Source organism: Xiphias gladius, chromosome 24, assembly GCF_016859285.1.
Source record: "Xiphias gladius isolate SHS-SW01 ecotype Sanya breed wild chromosome 24, ASM1685928v1, whole genome shotgun sequence".
In the NCBI taxonomy this organism is placed as follows: domain Eukaryota; kingdom Metazoa; phylum Chordata; class Actinopteri; order Istiophoriformes; family Xiphiidae; genus Xiphias; species Xiphias gladius.
Window position 1 is genome coordinate 14625659 of NC_053423.1, and position 14104 is coordinate 14639762.

Below are 14104 nucleotides of genomic sequence, written 5' to 3' on the forward strand. Positions count from 1 at the left end.
ACTGTCCAACATCCAAAGTGAGTGTGCATCTTATCATATTGATTAAATAAAACACTTAATCACCGTAGACAGCGTCACCGTTACGACAGTGAGGCCAGGTATGTTTGACATTGCCACATCAGCTTCAAGCGATAGGATAACAGATAAGATAACTGACAGAATGTCTTGTTTTATTTTGTATTTTGTTGTTCTGTGTCTGTTTGGCCGTCTATCTTGGCTTTATATCGTTAGTACTTTGTAATTTTGTTTTTGAAGTTGTAAAGCGCTTCATTATTTTGTTTTCAGTATCCCTGATTTTGCCGTTGCTTTTGTGTTGTACGGCACATTGTAACCTTTGTGTAGAAGGGCTCATTATTATAGAAACTTTACATAGGTGGTGTTGTTCTTCTGTTCTCAGTCATTTACCTTTTAAAGGACGGATGAGTCCTGTAGACATGAATGATTGGCTGCTTTCCTCTTTTTAGTTTTTATGGCATTTTTATTACATCGATCAGTTCTGATTGTTAGATTGCATTAAATAAAAATAAATAAATGTAAAATGTATGTTTTACGTTATGGGAGTCTATGATCACCCCTCACCGATTATCATTAGGCATTAACAGCTAGAAAACATGAACATTTTTTTTATATTTTAAGAAAAGCATTCTTACTAGTGTTATAAGATTTATTTGATATAGATTTTTGTTTATATTATAAAGTTTTTTATGACTATCCATCTCAATCCTAACAGATAAGCACATAAAGAATGGAGATAAAAGTTATAAGACTTCAGCTCTCAGGTCCAGCGTAAACACAAAAGCTTTTATTTTGAGTTGTGGGATTTTGTTTTGTCTTAAATTAATGGACAACCCTTGGTACAGAAATGAGAGGATTACAGAACACATGCCACATTTGAAAAAGGAATTAAAAATTGAATCGAATAAATCGATTTTAAAAATGTCTCATTAAGCCGTCCTTTTGGGAGAAGTGTCATGAATCACAACCAACCATGTGGACCTTCTACCTTTGGTTTCCATCTGACAGCGTCTTATTGTTAATAGTCTATCTTTATGGTTGTAATAAAGTAATTAATTCTCAACCCCGCTCCATCCCAGTCACTAATAAACAATTCAATACATAGGGGGAAAAAAAAACATATTTGGATGAGAACACATGAGCAGAAAACATAAACAACACCAGCTGTTTAATAATCTGTGAGTGACAGTCCTAATAGTCCCTATTCATCTAGTGGGAAAGCCCTGCACTGGAGGTTTAAAGTCAGATTCTGACAGTAAAACTTTGATTGAAACCAGATGTGGGAATGTTTTCAACCTAAGATTGTTCTCTCTGTCCAGAGTCTGTTCAGCACACCCCTGGTGGAAACGGTTCAGGTTGTTTACATCCCTCAAACCCATCCTCTAAAAATGAAAAAAAAAAAGAAGAAGAAGAAAGAAAAAAGCTCCAGCTGTGGTATGCAAGGCATGTAAGGATGACACGGAACCTGAACACTACACATAAAGTGTTGAAGTAGGAATAAGTGCAAACTGTGCAAAATGAGAAATTGTAAGACTAGGAAATGTGTGCATCTTACTGTAAAAAGGGCTGAACGAAAACTTGAAAAGAGCCAAAAAAAAAAAGCCTCTGACTCTTTCTCGTTTCAACGGTTTTACCCATCTGCTTCTTTTTTCTTCTGACGGTCCGACTCACCCACATGTAAGGCTGATCGAGATGGAGATGGAGACTGATGGATGATCCCATGGTTTTAATCTGTAAAGTAACTAGTAACTGCAGCTGTTGGACAAATGTAGTGGAGTAGAACAGCGGTGGAAGAAGTACTTATATCCTTTTCTTAAGTAAAAGTCAAAATACCACAGTGTATACTCCATTGGAAGTAAAAGTTCTTCATTCTGACAGTGATAAAAGTACAGAAGTATAATCATCAAAATGAATATGTAGATTGTCAATAGTAGTAACAACATAGATCTGAGGGGTCGTGAGATGACTGATGGGAAAGGAAAGAAGAAAAAACAAAGTTCTGCTACACAAATTTGTATTTATTTTTTGTACTTTTCTCTAATCTTTGCTGTTTTGTGAAATATTTGATAATTATACTTCTTTTGGCCTCAAACAGTTTAGAGGGGAATGTTAAGCTTTGGTGGAACTTCTAACAACACATGATCTGAAACATGACACAGGGCCCCAGCATGGTATTTTATAAGCGTATCTTATATATATATATATATATATATATATATATATATATATATATATATATATATATATATATATATATATATATTAATGTTAAACCTTAATCTGAAAAGTAACTACAACTTTAACCATCAGTTAAATGTAATAGAGAAAGGCCTGCAGTGTTGGAGTGAAGTATAAAGTAGAATTAAATGGAACTAATCAAGTAAATAAAGTAATTTCTAAATTTCTTTTTAGTATAATCCTGGAGTAAATATACTTGGTCACTTTGTCTGCTTACAATAATGAACAAAACATGTTTAGGATGGCTCTTGGTTGCGATAATAATAATTAGATTAAGAATGAGGGGAAGTAATTATGACGAGAAGAGGAAAAAACTCCGGTACAACGGTGTCAGATGATCCCCCACAGCAACTTTGTTTGAAGCCTTGTGCATTTTAAAGCTGTATCCATCATGGAGCCTGGCCTATTGCTGAAACCAGACTGTGAGTCAATGATTTTAAGCCTGCAACAAACACGCGGCAGCTCAGACAAACTAAACATTAGAGGACGACTGGAGAACAACATCATGGTCCAAATGTCAGAGGAAATGAACGAAAAGCAGTAAAGCTGCACAGCGGAGGTTATTAACTGATGTAATGGAATGAGAGTATGCCCTCCAACCACTCATTACAATTATGATATCTAACTTTGGAGATTCTTCTTTCTGTCGTGCGTGCACTCTGTATTAAACAACGTCAACAGGCCACGTCTTCACATGTTAGATTTGAAACACTTTTCTTCTTTGGGATTTTTCACTGTCTCACACTTTGCTCTAATTGTTTGAAGTTAGTTTTTTAGTGGTACCAGGAGCGCAATGACTGTTTGTTACAATGCAGATTCATCTTAAGAAGACTTAATCAAAGGCCTCTTAGTCCCTCCTCTGAACTTCCGTGGCCTCATCCCAGACCACAGAAAGAATGAAAAATTACACAAGGCCCAGAAAGACATAAAAAACACTTAGGAAGCGCAAGAGGAGGTCCCATTTCCTCTTCCAAGTATTTTGTTTTGTACAAAGTTGGTGGCCCGCTAACTCACATTTAAACCCAGTAACTACTTACTTTCATTATGTTTGCTTGATTCAAAGAAGTAACCCCCCCCCCCCCCTCTCTTATTGAGTAAACTGTGTTATTCTGCTTTGAAGTTTGAATCACATGCTTCAGGCTGCAGAGCTGGAGCTGTAAGCCCACACTGTAGCTGTACTCTGTTGGTGCCAGTGGAGAACAGAGGAAGGCTCAGATTTCTCGCTTGATATTTCTCTGACTTTCCACTGCTGCCTTCAGGCCATATAGAAAATGCCGGAAATATGACGATAATATGCGTGTAACTAAACAGACTACATACCACATGGTAAAATTGTAACTTTCTGATGCCGAAGATGCAGAAATGTGACATTAAGGCATCTGTCTTTTATAAAAATAAAAATAAAAATTGCATTCACACGTTATAACTACAGTATGTTTTTACCCCCTTTTTTTTTTAAAGTTATTGCAGCACAAGTTCTGTGAAATCTGATTATTTGATTTAGATGCACTGAGTAAATTATTAAATCGTTATTTTTTATTTTTTATTTGCTACAATCAAAGTGCAGAACTGACATGCGTCTGTTGCAGTTTATGATGGACTCAAACAATAAAGTCCCAGTTCTCAAAGTAAAGTAAAAGTACAAACAAGCACCCAGCACATATCTCTGCTTACTGTAATAGACTGATACATAGTGTCATTTGCTTGTTTATTTCTTTTAGAAGCTTTACAGCTTCCATCGCTAACCGCTGTGTTTCTAATACTATGGCATCCTCATGTATTGATGATGTTGCGCAAAACACCAGAAACATTTGGCAGTATATTATATATTATAGTATACAACAACAGCAATAACCACAGTCTCAAACCATACGAAAACGAAAGCTGAACATCAAAACTTGACAACTTGCGGGGCTTTTTCGTTGTTTTCTTTTTTTAAAAATTGAATTCCATTAGATTTTAAAAGGTGCAATTAAAACGAAATGGTAAATCAACTTCAAAGTTACTCTTTTTGTTATTGTCTTCCGTAAGTCAAGGCAGTTTTGTTACTGTCAAAATTACAATGAATCTATATCATACTAAAAATGCACAGTGTAATAAATTACAAAAATTATAAGCATACAATTACATGTCGCTTTACATGCCTACAGAAAACCACACGATTGCTATAACCATCACTTAAAGTACAGTACAGGATGCAGTAAATGGTAGGCAATGGGCTAAAAACCACAAACATGCTGTATGTAACTAAAACATGTAAAAATGCTGGTATGTTGGTCCTTTAAAGCAGAGTCAGGAGAATAACGGCGTTCCTTGAATGCATCATTTGATTGACAATCCCGCAGCCTAATCCAGAGAGTGAGGATGCATAGCAGCAGTGTTGTGTGTCGAAGGAACATCGGCTAAGAACTTCTCTCGGCTGTGATTGACAAAAGCCCGTTAACACGTTGTTCGTCCAGCCTTTAGAGAAGGTGTCTGAACCTGAAACCGTCGGGTCTATCGGTACAATTCTACTCCTGAGCCGGACTTCGCAGACGTTACGTTGGGACAATGGAATCTCACGTTATCCCGGACAGTATCCGCCCTCAGAGGCTACAGCCAGGGATCGGATTCGGTTCGGGACCGACCGGGACCCTCCGCTCCTCTCTCCGGCCCGGGGTTACGGTCCCCATCGCGCCGCTGCTGCCCTCCCCGGCCTCGTTGGCCGCCTCGTCCGGGCCTCCCCCGCCGCCTCCTCCGCTGCAGCTCCACAGCCTGTACGGCGGCGTCGGAGCGGGGCTGGGGCCGGGGGCTACCGGCCACTGTAACCCGGGGAACCCGGCGGTGCTGAAGGAGGCGGTGGAGGCTGTCGTCCGCAGCTTCGCCAAACACACGCAAGGTTACGGCAGAGGTAACGTCCGCCGGTGATATTGTCCCGGTATATGTGGAAAAAATGATGTTAATCAGCGTGATATAGTTTAAGTTGATATTTGGGGAGGGGAGTTTTGAAGAGCAGAAAGCCACTTTTAGCTGCGCCATTTGTTTGGAAGTGGATTAGCAACGCACAAAACATAAGCTACATTCCTGGAGTATTCATGTTTAGCTATAAAGTGTCAAATATACCGATTTTTATCTTGGTTTTACCGTGTGCTATGGTCATTTTCACCTGGTGTAATATCGCCATGTTTCTCTGTGGAAGAGTTTTCCCTCGATATTTACATAGCTATAGTGACATTTCCTTCAGGCATTTCATCATAGGATGAACTACCACAGCCCTGGGGTCTTACACCTACCAACAATAAACTATTATACCTGTAAATCAACCGCATTAAATTCATCTCGTTTTACCTTGGACACGGTACAGTACCGGTCCTGAAACCTCCGAAAAATATCATAAAACTAACGTTGAATAACAAAGGGAAGTTGTCATTCGTAAAAGATGTTTGTAAAATCAGGTTATAAGCCCCTTTTTAATTGAGAAAAATAGAATTTATCCATCTTTTCAGATATTTTAAATCCAAGCTATACATCACAGTAAGAAGTACCAAGTGGATGAAGTTTGTGCAAAGACAGGAACCTTTTACACACAAAAACTTGAATGTTAATCTGTTTAAAAATACAGTCGATTTTTTTTTGCATAAATTTGTGTTAATTTGTCTGATGATGATGATCACCACGTGGTCACAGTTTACACATCTTTATATCTTGTCATTTATCACTGCAGCACATTGGCAAGAGGCATGCTTAACACTAACATTAGATCAAAAGCTGCAATAATGTTGGCAGTTGGAGCTGATACAAGTGTCTCCTGTCCTGTGCTAATAGGATTTATTTCCAAAAGATTGTCCCTCCGTGCTCTGACTAACAGCCTCTTTCCTCCTCTATCCCATTTAGGCAGCTTAACACTGGCAGCACTGGCAGAACCACAAAGACTGTAGACTGGCTCAATTTTTGTCTTAATGTTGCCCCAATTTTGTGATTTGCTCTTGGGAAGAAAACTAGACGTTAGGTACATTATCACAATGTAGACCAAAAAAGAAAAAAAAATAATGAGATTTTTATCATTATGCCATTACTGGGGCATTGAATGGCATTCATTTGCAATAAAAACACAATTAAGTTGGACAAATAATTCTGTCAGTTATAATTTAAAAAGCCCAAATTCCTACCACGTTTGATATATATAATTTTCAATGTGGCAGTCTACTTTTACTTTTTTTCCTGCAATTAATTTTTTTCAGATAAGTGCACTGTTTACATCCAAAAACTACTTAACTCTTCAGAGTGTTGTAAGAAAATCAAGCTCAAAAGTGTCAAACCAGGGTGTTTCTGGTGGATCGGTGGTCTAAGTCACGTGTCATGTGACTGTCGCTTTGTGGGTCTGAGCCTGGATCAGCACCTTTGTCACATATGATATCTCATCCTCTACTATCTCCCAATATTTCCTGACTCTTTGTCCTTTATATTTAAGGAAATGCTCAAAATCTGATAAAAACATACCAAAATGCACTATCTTATCACAATCCTGAAACCTTGAGATGCTCAAAAATAACTTTGTCAGGGTCAGAATTTGGTTTGATGGCTTTACTTTGGGTGGCCTCTTTTTTTTTTTAGGGAAACTAATGTGCATGTGCAGTACATCCATTGGGTCCTTATATATCTAGTGCCATCTTAAGTTAACTGTTGGAAGGATACATTTAATAAACAATAAATTTGGTGATTTTGTATATAGAGTACATTATGGATTCATGTCATCTGTCGTGAAAGTCGCGTCCCAACTTTTACAATAGCACATAAGTTATTACTTTATATTTGGCTAAGAACAAGAGAACAGTCTATAGTGAGCATTTCACTTTCACAGAGTAAGAGCAATAACAAAATTATTTGGATTGCAGTTCAGGGATATGCTTTCGACATAGGCTTCTATTTCTACGTTGGGCAAAGCTGCAGCCCTACAACGTACTGATCAGGCTCCAGACTCTGTGTGTGAGTGAGACGCAGTCGGCCTGTGTTCGTATCAAACAGTGAGAGCTCAGCAGGAAAAGAGCCGAGAGGTAACAGAAGTGAAAGAGGCCTGGATAATGTTGGCTGCAATCACATCTCTCTGCAGACCCAAAACCCAAATAATTATTTACGACTCAATTGCAAATTTGACTGCTTTTCTTTGTTGTTGTTTCCTTTTGGAAGAAATGAGTGTAACTTTCTCTCATGAGCACATAAAATTTAGGGCTGAGGGGTGTTTCTTTAAGCAGCTCCTCCGAGGTGATGCAGAATTTCCTCTGGGCAGCCACCTAAATATTTTCAGGAAAATCCTCTGGAATCTCCCCCCCCCCCTTTCCATCTTTGTGTTTAGAGAGGATGTTGCAGAGCACAGCCAGGGACTAATGGCACTTCAAACGCAAACTGATCGCAAAAAGCATTTAGATTTCTGGGCACTATAATATTTTTTAACGTAAATAGGGTTAATGATAAAAGACAGGGTTGATATATCACAATGGGACAATTTATTTATATTTCTTCCCTCTAGTAAACGTCGTGGAAGCTTTACAGGAGTTTTGGCAGATGAAGCTGACCAGAGGAGCTGACCTGCGGAATGGAGCATTAGTTGTTTATGAAATGGTCCCATCCAACAGCCCACCATATGTTTGCTATGTTAGTCTTCCAGGAGGCAGCTGCTTTGGAAGTTTCCAGGTACAGTATCTGCATTTTTTTGAGAGAAAACCTTCATACTGTATGATTTCATTTAAGAAAAAAATGGTAATTCAAGCACCATGTCATAAGCTTACAGAATTCCAACATGCTTGCAACCACAGCATACCAAATATGGATTCAATCATAAGACCATAAAACAGCAAATTTATATCCTTGCACATTGTTGCTAGCTCATCTCCATGTAAACACTGGCTGTCTTCAGCCTTTTGTCTATACTTTGCATCTGTATGTCGGATTGTATCTGACCACTAATGCATGTTTTCTTCACTGTTTGACAGTTCTGTCCGACCAAGGCAGAGGCAAGACGCAGCGCTGCCAAGATTGCCCTCATGAACTCAGTGTTCAATGAGCACCCCTCTCGTCGGATCACAGACGACTTCATTGAGAAGAGCGTGAGTGAGGCCCTGGCCTCCTTCAATGTAAGTTATGATAATACAGTAGTTAGAAATGTGTTTTCAAACAGTACATGTGACTGGAGGTATGCCATAAGCCTGTGTGTATGAAGTAACTCCTACATAACACATAGATTCTAAACCAAAGAACACTGGGTTTTGAAATCCAGTAGTTGCTTTGCAAGTATGCACAATGCAGTTACAATTAAATAAAATACTACTGACTTGGACGGGCTCCCATACTCACTCACTTCTTACAAGGTGGCTCCTTTTTAGTTTTATTGAAAACAGATGCAATAAATCTCTCAAGGAAGAAAACTTATTTACAAAAAATAGAATAATTGAAAACAAAATATTGTGGATATTCCTCACAGAGACTTGCTTCAACGGTGTGCTTGAACTAAAGTTTTTTGTGCACATTCAGTGTTACTCACTACAAACATGGAGTGTATCTTTAAGTCTTAATCAACGTTTGGATTGCATTTTCTTTCTCATAAAACATTTGCTAATCTGTTTGTTTGTTTTTTTTCTTTTTTCTTTTTTTAATTAAGTTTAATTGCTGGCATTCTTTTGCATTTCTTACCAAACCCGTAGATCATAGGAATAGTGTGAAACCACTGGCAGGAATGTCGATCGGGTCTTTGTGTGTGTGGACCAGAACAAAAAAAAAAGCACTGCTCAGTAGCTCTACTATTGGTCAAAAACACCACAGGCTACCTCAAAGATTTCAATGAGCTAAAAAGGATTGGCATCAGATATTTTAGTCATCCTCATCAGTGTCTGTGGCTGACCTCAAAGTCCAAGTATGTAAGCCATCATATAATCTATAAGTCAAGCAACACAGCATACTGTCATTAACTGCTTGTTGATGTTTACAGGGAAACAGAGAAGAGGCTGACAATCCCAACACAGGAATTGGAGCATTTCGCTTCATGCTGGAGTCCAACAAAGGAAAATCCATGCTGGAGTTTCAGGTGCATAAAAATCGGGAATGTCTTTGTTGTGTTAAGTGGCGTTTTATGCTACTCAGACACACCAGAGTAGTATGGAAATAACATTGGCAAGGTTTTGGCCCAGGTGCTGTCTTTAAATGTTTTCCATGTGTTGAGCCTGAATGTGTAAAAATAAAATAGAGACCTAAAATGTTTTTGAAGAGGTTTCTAGCTTGTGTACCTCTAGTATGCCAGTGACACCCTTTGACAAATATGCTAACATTTCGTGTGGGATGCAGCTTATGGACCTCCAGTAGTTGCATGCAGTAGTTTGAGCCCACATGTGACCTGAGCGTGAAGCTAGAACACCTTAACCCCACTGGAAATTAGAAGTCTGAAGGCAGCATGCATGACTTGCACTACTGAATTGCTTAATATTGAAAGTCCCGAAGAGAGTTTGGTCTCACATTCCTGCTGGCTTGGCTGTGTTTGTGTGTTCAGGAGCTGATGACTGTGTTTCAGCTGTTGCACTGGAATGGAAGCCTCAAAGCCATGAGAGAACGACAGTGTTCCCGACAGGTACTGTATGAGATTCAAGGCCATCTCACAGATGGGTTCAATTATCCAAGTACAGGTTTTCAGCTTTCACATCAAGTTTTTTTTTTTTTTTAAGTGAACTAATTATAAGATAGGTCTTTTTCTGTATAACAGGATTGTTCCAGATAGAACAGAGGTTTTTTCTTCTCACCATGTGAGAGTGGCAGCAATGTTAGAGAGCAGTGGCAAGCTGGAAAATAAGAACGCCAGAGAAGAATTCTAACACACCTAAAAGGTGGATTTTAGTTTGTTAAGCTTTAGTTATTCACAAAGTCTCACCGGGATAAAGGTCTCTTTTACATGAGAGACCTGACAACAAATTACATATATAAACCTTGTAGAGTCCCTCAGAGAAACTACTGTCCCCAACCTTCAGTTTGTTTTGCAGTTCATTCATGTAGTAAGCTTCAGAGTGTCTGAAAACACAGTTTAAATTATGATTTTTATTTGCCTGAAAGTGTATCCTCTAAGTAGGTTATCTGACATGTGAGGCATCATAGACGTACCTTCTGAAGGGAGATACGCTATATATTCTTTACCTGATATGTAAAGAATGTAAATTGCAACTTTTATTTCCACTGGAGCCATGGCTGAAGATTTACAGGAATCTTCTCTAGATCCTGAGCTAACAGCCACATCAGAAAACCGACTGCTTTATTGCATCAAAAGCTGAGCTTTGACTCTTTGATATTGCCAAACTTTGCAGGAGGTGCTGGCTCACTATTCCCACCGGGCTCTGGATGATGACATGCGGACTCAGATGGCGGCCGACTGGGTGAACCGAGAACAGAGCGTCGCGGGCACTATTGCGCAGGAGCTGGCCTCCACAGAGCGAGAGCTGGAGGATGCCAGGCTGGCGGGCAGAGAACTGCGTTTTTACAAAGAGAAGAAAGACATCCTGATGTTAGCTGTGGGTCAGCTCAGTGCAGCCAACACTGCCACCCTGCCATCACACTAAGCCCAGCGTGTGGAAACATGTCTTCACACTCCATAGCATTCCTGGTAACAGTATTGAACATTTCATTGGGATAAAGGTGCTTCATCTGATTTGTTTTTTAGGTTTTGTATCTTGTGTTTTGTTACGAGCACCGGGTAATCAGGCCTTGATTTTACAGTATGCACAGCCGTCCATAAATCAAACACTTACCGCTATAGCCGTTACCTCTTTGTGCCTAGTGATTACAGGATAACAGCGTCCTTTTTTAAAAATACCTGTAGACGTGCTTGGCATGCCAGCTTACTGGGGTGTACGTGTTTTTTTTCATCATTTCATACTGTAACAAACAAAACCTGCCTTTGATCAGTGAATGTACAGGTCATAAGGTAATATGACCCAACACACCAAACACATATGAGGTAAAGATCATTTTGAAGTCAGACCAGTGTGTTTCTTTAATGTTTTGGGTGTGTTAATTTACAGTACTTATAGTGTTGTGTACTCTGGCAAGTCAAAGTGGTAAAAACTATCAAAAAAGAATGCATAGCAGAAATGAAACTTTCTCTCACAGTCTTTAAAATATTAACACAGAAATAGCAAAAACAGCAATGAAGGGGATAAAAGATCCCATATAATGTCAGCACATCACAGGGAGGTTTTCCATAAAGGGTATAGATCTTATCCTACCAGTTGTAATGAGAATATAATGTAAGTAGGTGATAATTCCAGTAAGCACTGAAAAATACTTATTGGCTCATGTAAAAAGTTGTGGGTACTGATTGCTCTGACAGCAGCTCAGGTTTCTGGAAAATCAGATAGTGAACCATCACTTTGTTTTATTTTTGTCTGTCAAGGCTTTTAACAACTATTTTAGCATTCATTGTATGCTTGGTGACCATGACACTAGCTGAATGTATATTTTCAGTGTGCTCTAAACTAAAGGACCTGCAAAGCAGACGCTTTTTAGACTACAGAATTACTCTTGTGATACAGGTTGTGTTTGTCGCGTGCTTCATCTAGAGGAGATCAAAAGAGTTGGTGCTTGGTCGACTAAAATGTAGGTGAGGGTCTCAACAAAAAAAAGCCACACAGTGGAAAATGGCCAAAAAATGAGACGATGGATCTTTTGTTAGAATGAAGTTTGGCGTTTTAGCAAGCTGATTCACCATGTGTGAGTCATGTGTGAGTCATCCTTGTCAATATAAAACAGTGCCAGCGCTCGTGGTTTATGTTTTTTGAGATTTTTAGAAGCAGAATTTGGTTGTTAACAGTGCAAGTGTATGTCCATGGGCTAAAAAAAAAATGTATGTAACTCGCACTTATCACCTTTCAAATATTTTATGTTGAAGGAGCTGATTTCTTTTATACTGTAAATGTGATATCCTCATATTTCCCTGTCTATCTAAAATGTATTTTTTTTAACATTATAAGAATGAAGGCATTTCAACGGGTAGCCTTTTGAAGACCCCATGTAATGGAAATGAGAGTTTAATTATGATAATGAGTGTTTCTGGTTGGAAGGAAATGTGGGCAATGAGTTATGCAAGATAAACAGTAGGAAGGCTTGTGCTGCTGATTGTCAAGAGCAGAAAGTGATTACACAAATTTTAAGGATGCTGTATCTCTCTGTGATCATTGTGCCTTTATGAAGTCGGTAGCATGCAGTGGTTAGACCATTTAAATTTCATTGAATGGGGTCTTTAAAAGACGATGCTACTCTACTTTAAGACCTTTGGCCTATATTACCGTTACAATACGTTAATGTGTCGCTATGAAGGATTTATTAAATCTTACTACCTTTGGTATTCATTTATAACCATTATATATAACTGGTTTGGTACGCAGCTCGCAAAATATGTGTGCCGCACCAGTAGAAAAACGTTTCTAAGCAATTTTGTCCTATGGCAAAGACCCTGCAGCGCTCTTCAGTAAATACTGAAATGATAAAATAGGCAGTTGAACTGATGTAATGCACACTTTGACCTCACAGTTCTGCAGCTTGAATCCAGCCTTGTTAATCCGACATTTTCCTCTTCACTTTACATTTTGAACCAAACCACTCCAAGAATCGCAACAACTGATCTGCTTTCAGTGATTGTATCGTCCTAAGAAACCAATTTCAAGTCCAACTTAAGACCAAACCGTGCTGCCAGTGCACTCGTGCTAAAGCTGAAATGTAATTAAGGACAAAAACTCAACAAGTATGTAAATGAGCTGGTTGTCGGAATGAGGCTGGAGATCTTGAATCATGTGTTCTTGGATTTTTCTTCTAATTTAGAGGCTTATTATGTGTGTGTTTTTTTTTTTTTTTGTTTTGTTTTTTTTTTTTTACCACGACATTAATCTCAGAGCTCTCATCTTACAAATGCCTTTGACCTTTCTTTGTGATCATTATCAATGAAGGCTTTTTTTTTTAAACAGTATATATTTTTTGCTATCCATTTTATACATAAAAAAAAAAAAAACACAAAAGCTTTTTTCAAGCTTTTCATCTTTTGGCTTTGGTGCATGATGTGTTAAATAAGTTCTGTTTTTATATGTTTCTTATTCTATACAGTATTGTTTTTTTTTTTTTAAGTGTTTCTGAAGGCCTGTATTGTATGTATTTTCTATGAACATTTTGTACTCCATGTTTATACTTTTAGTAGATTTATATGATGTAATAAATTGGCTGATACAAATGTTGATTAATTTTTGTCACTCCTCTTGTCACTTGTTATGCTGCTTAGTACAAGAATGAGGAACTGCAACTATATAACCAGGATGAAGTAAATAGATAATAACTGGTAATAGTCTAATGAGATAAAGTGTAATTTTCACTCATTATAAATTGCTTTTCCAAGACATTTTAGAAATAAATCTACACATTTTTTGTAGGTAAATAAGCATAGTTTTCTTTAAATCACATTTGAACCAGAGATGTATTTATGTATAGTATCTTAGCAATTGTTCTAGGAATTAAATGTTACTGTTTTGACTGCACATTAATTCCATATTTCTTTTTGTCAGTTTGTGGTAGATATGACATAATGCAGTCTCTTTGGTTTTATATTGTAGCATATTTCATAAGACATGTAAGGACAAATATTTGCCAAATTCTTTTTTTTAATAATAATAATAATAATAATAAAAAGGTCCTAAAGGAAATACATCTTTTTCCACAGAAGTACTGTATTTCCAATAAAACCCAGGGAGCTCATTTCAAAATTTTTACATAACATATACCCAGTAAATTAGTCTCCAACTGTTTGGTTGTTGACTGCTTTTTGATGTGTTCTTTTTTAATTTCAAATCTAAATTAC

At 37.9% G+C, this 14104-nt stretch overlaps 1 protein-coding gene across 1 annotated transcript; it reads left to right on the plus strand.

Annotated features, from left to right (window-relative positions):
* Positions 1 to 4618: 4618 nt before the first annotated feature.
* Positions 4619 to 13275, plus strand: lix1l (limb and CNS expressed 1 like). Its single transcript, XM_040122624.1, has 6 exons — positions 4619 to 5143; positions 7760 to 7923; positions 8223 to 8363; positions 9215 to 9310; positions 9770 to 9847; positions 10572 to 13275. Exons 1-6 carry the CDS (start codon positions 4804 to 4806, stop codon positions 10821 to 10823), a joined length of 1071 nt encoding a protein of 356 aa, XP_039978558.1. The 5' UTR covers positions 4619 to 4803; the 3' UTR covers positions 10824 to 13275.
* The last annotated feature ends 829 nt before the right edge of the window (positions 13276 to 14104 follow it).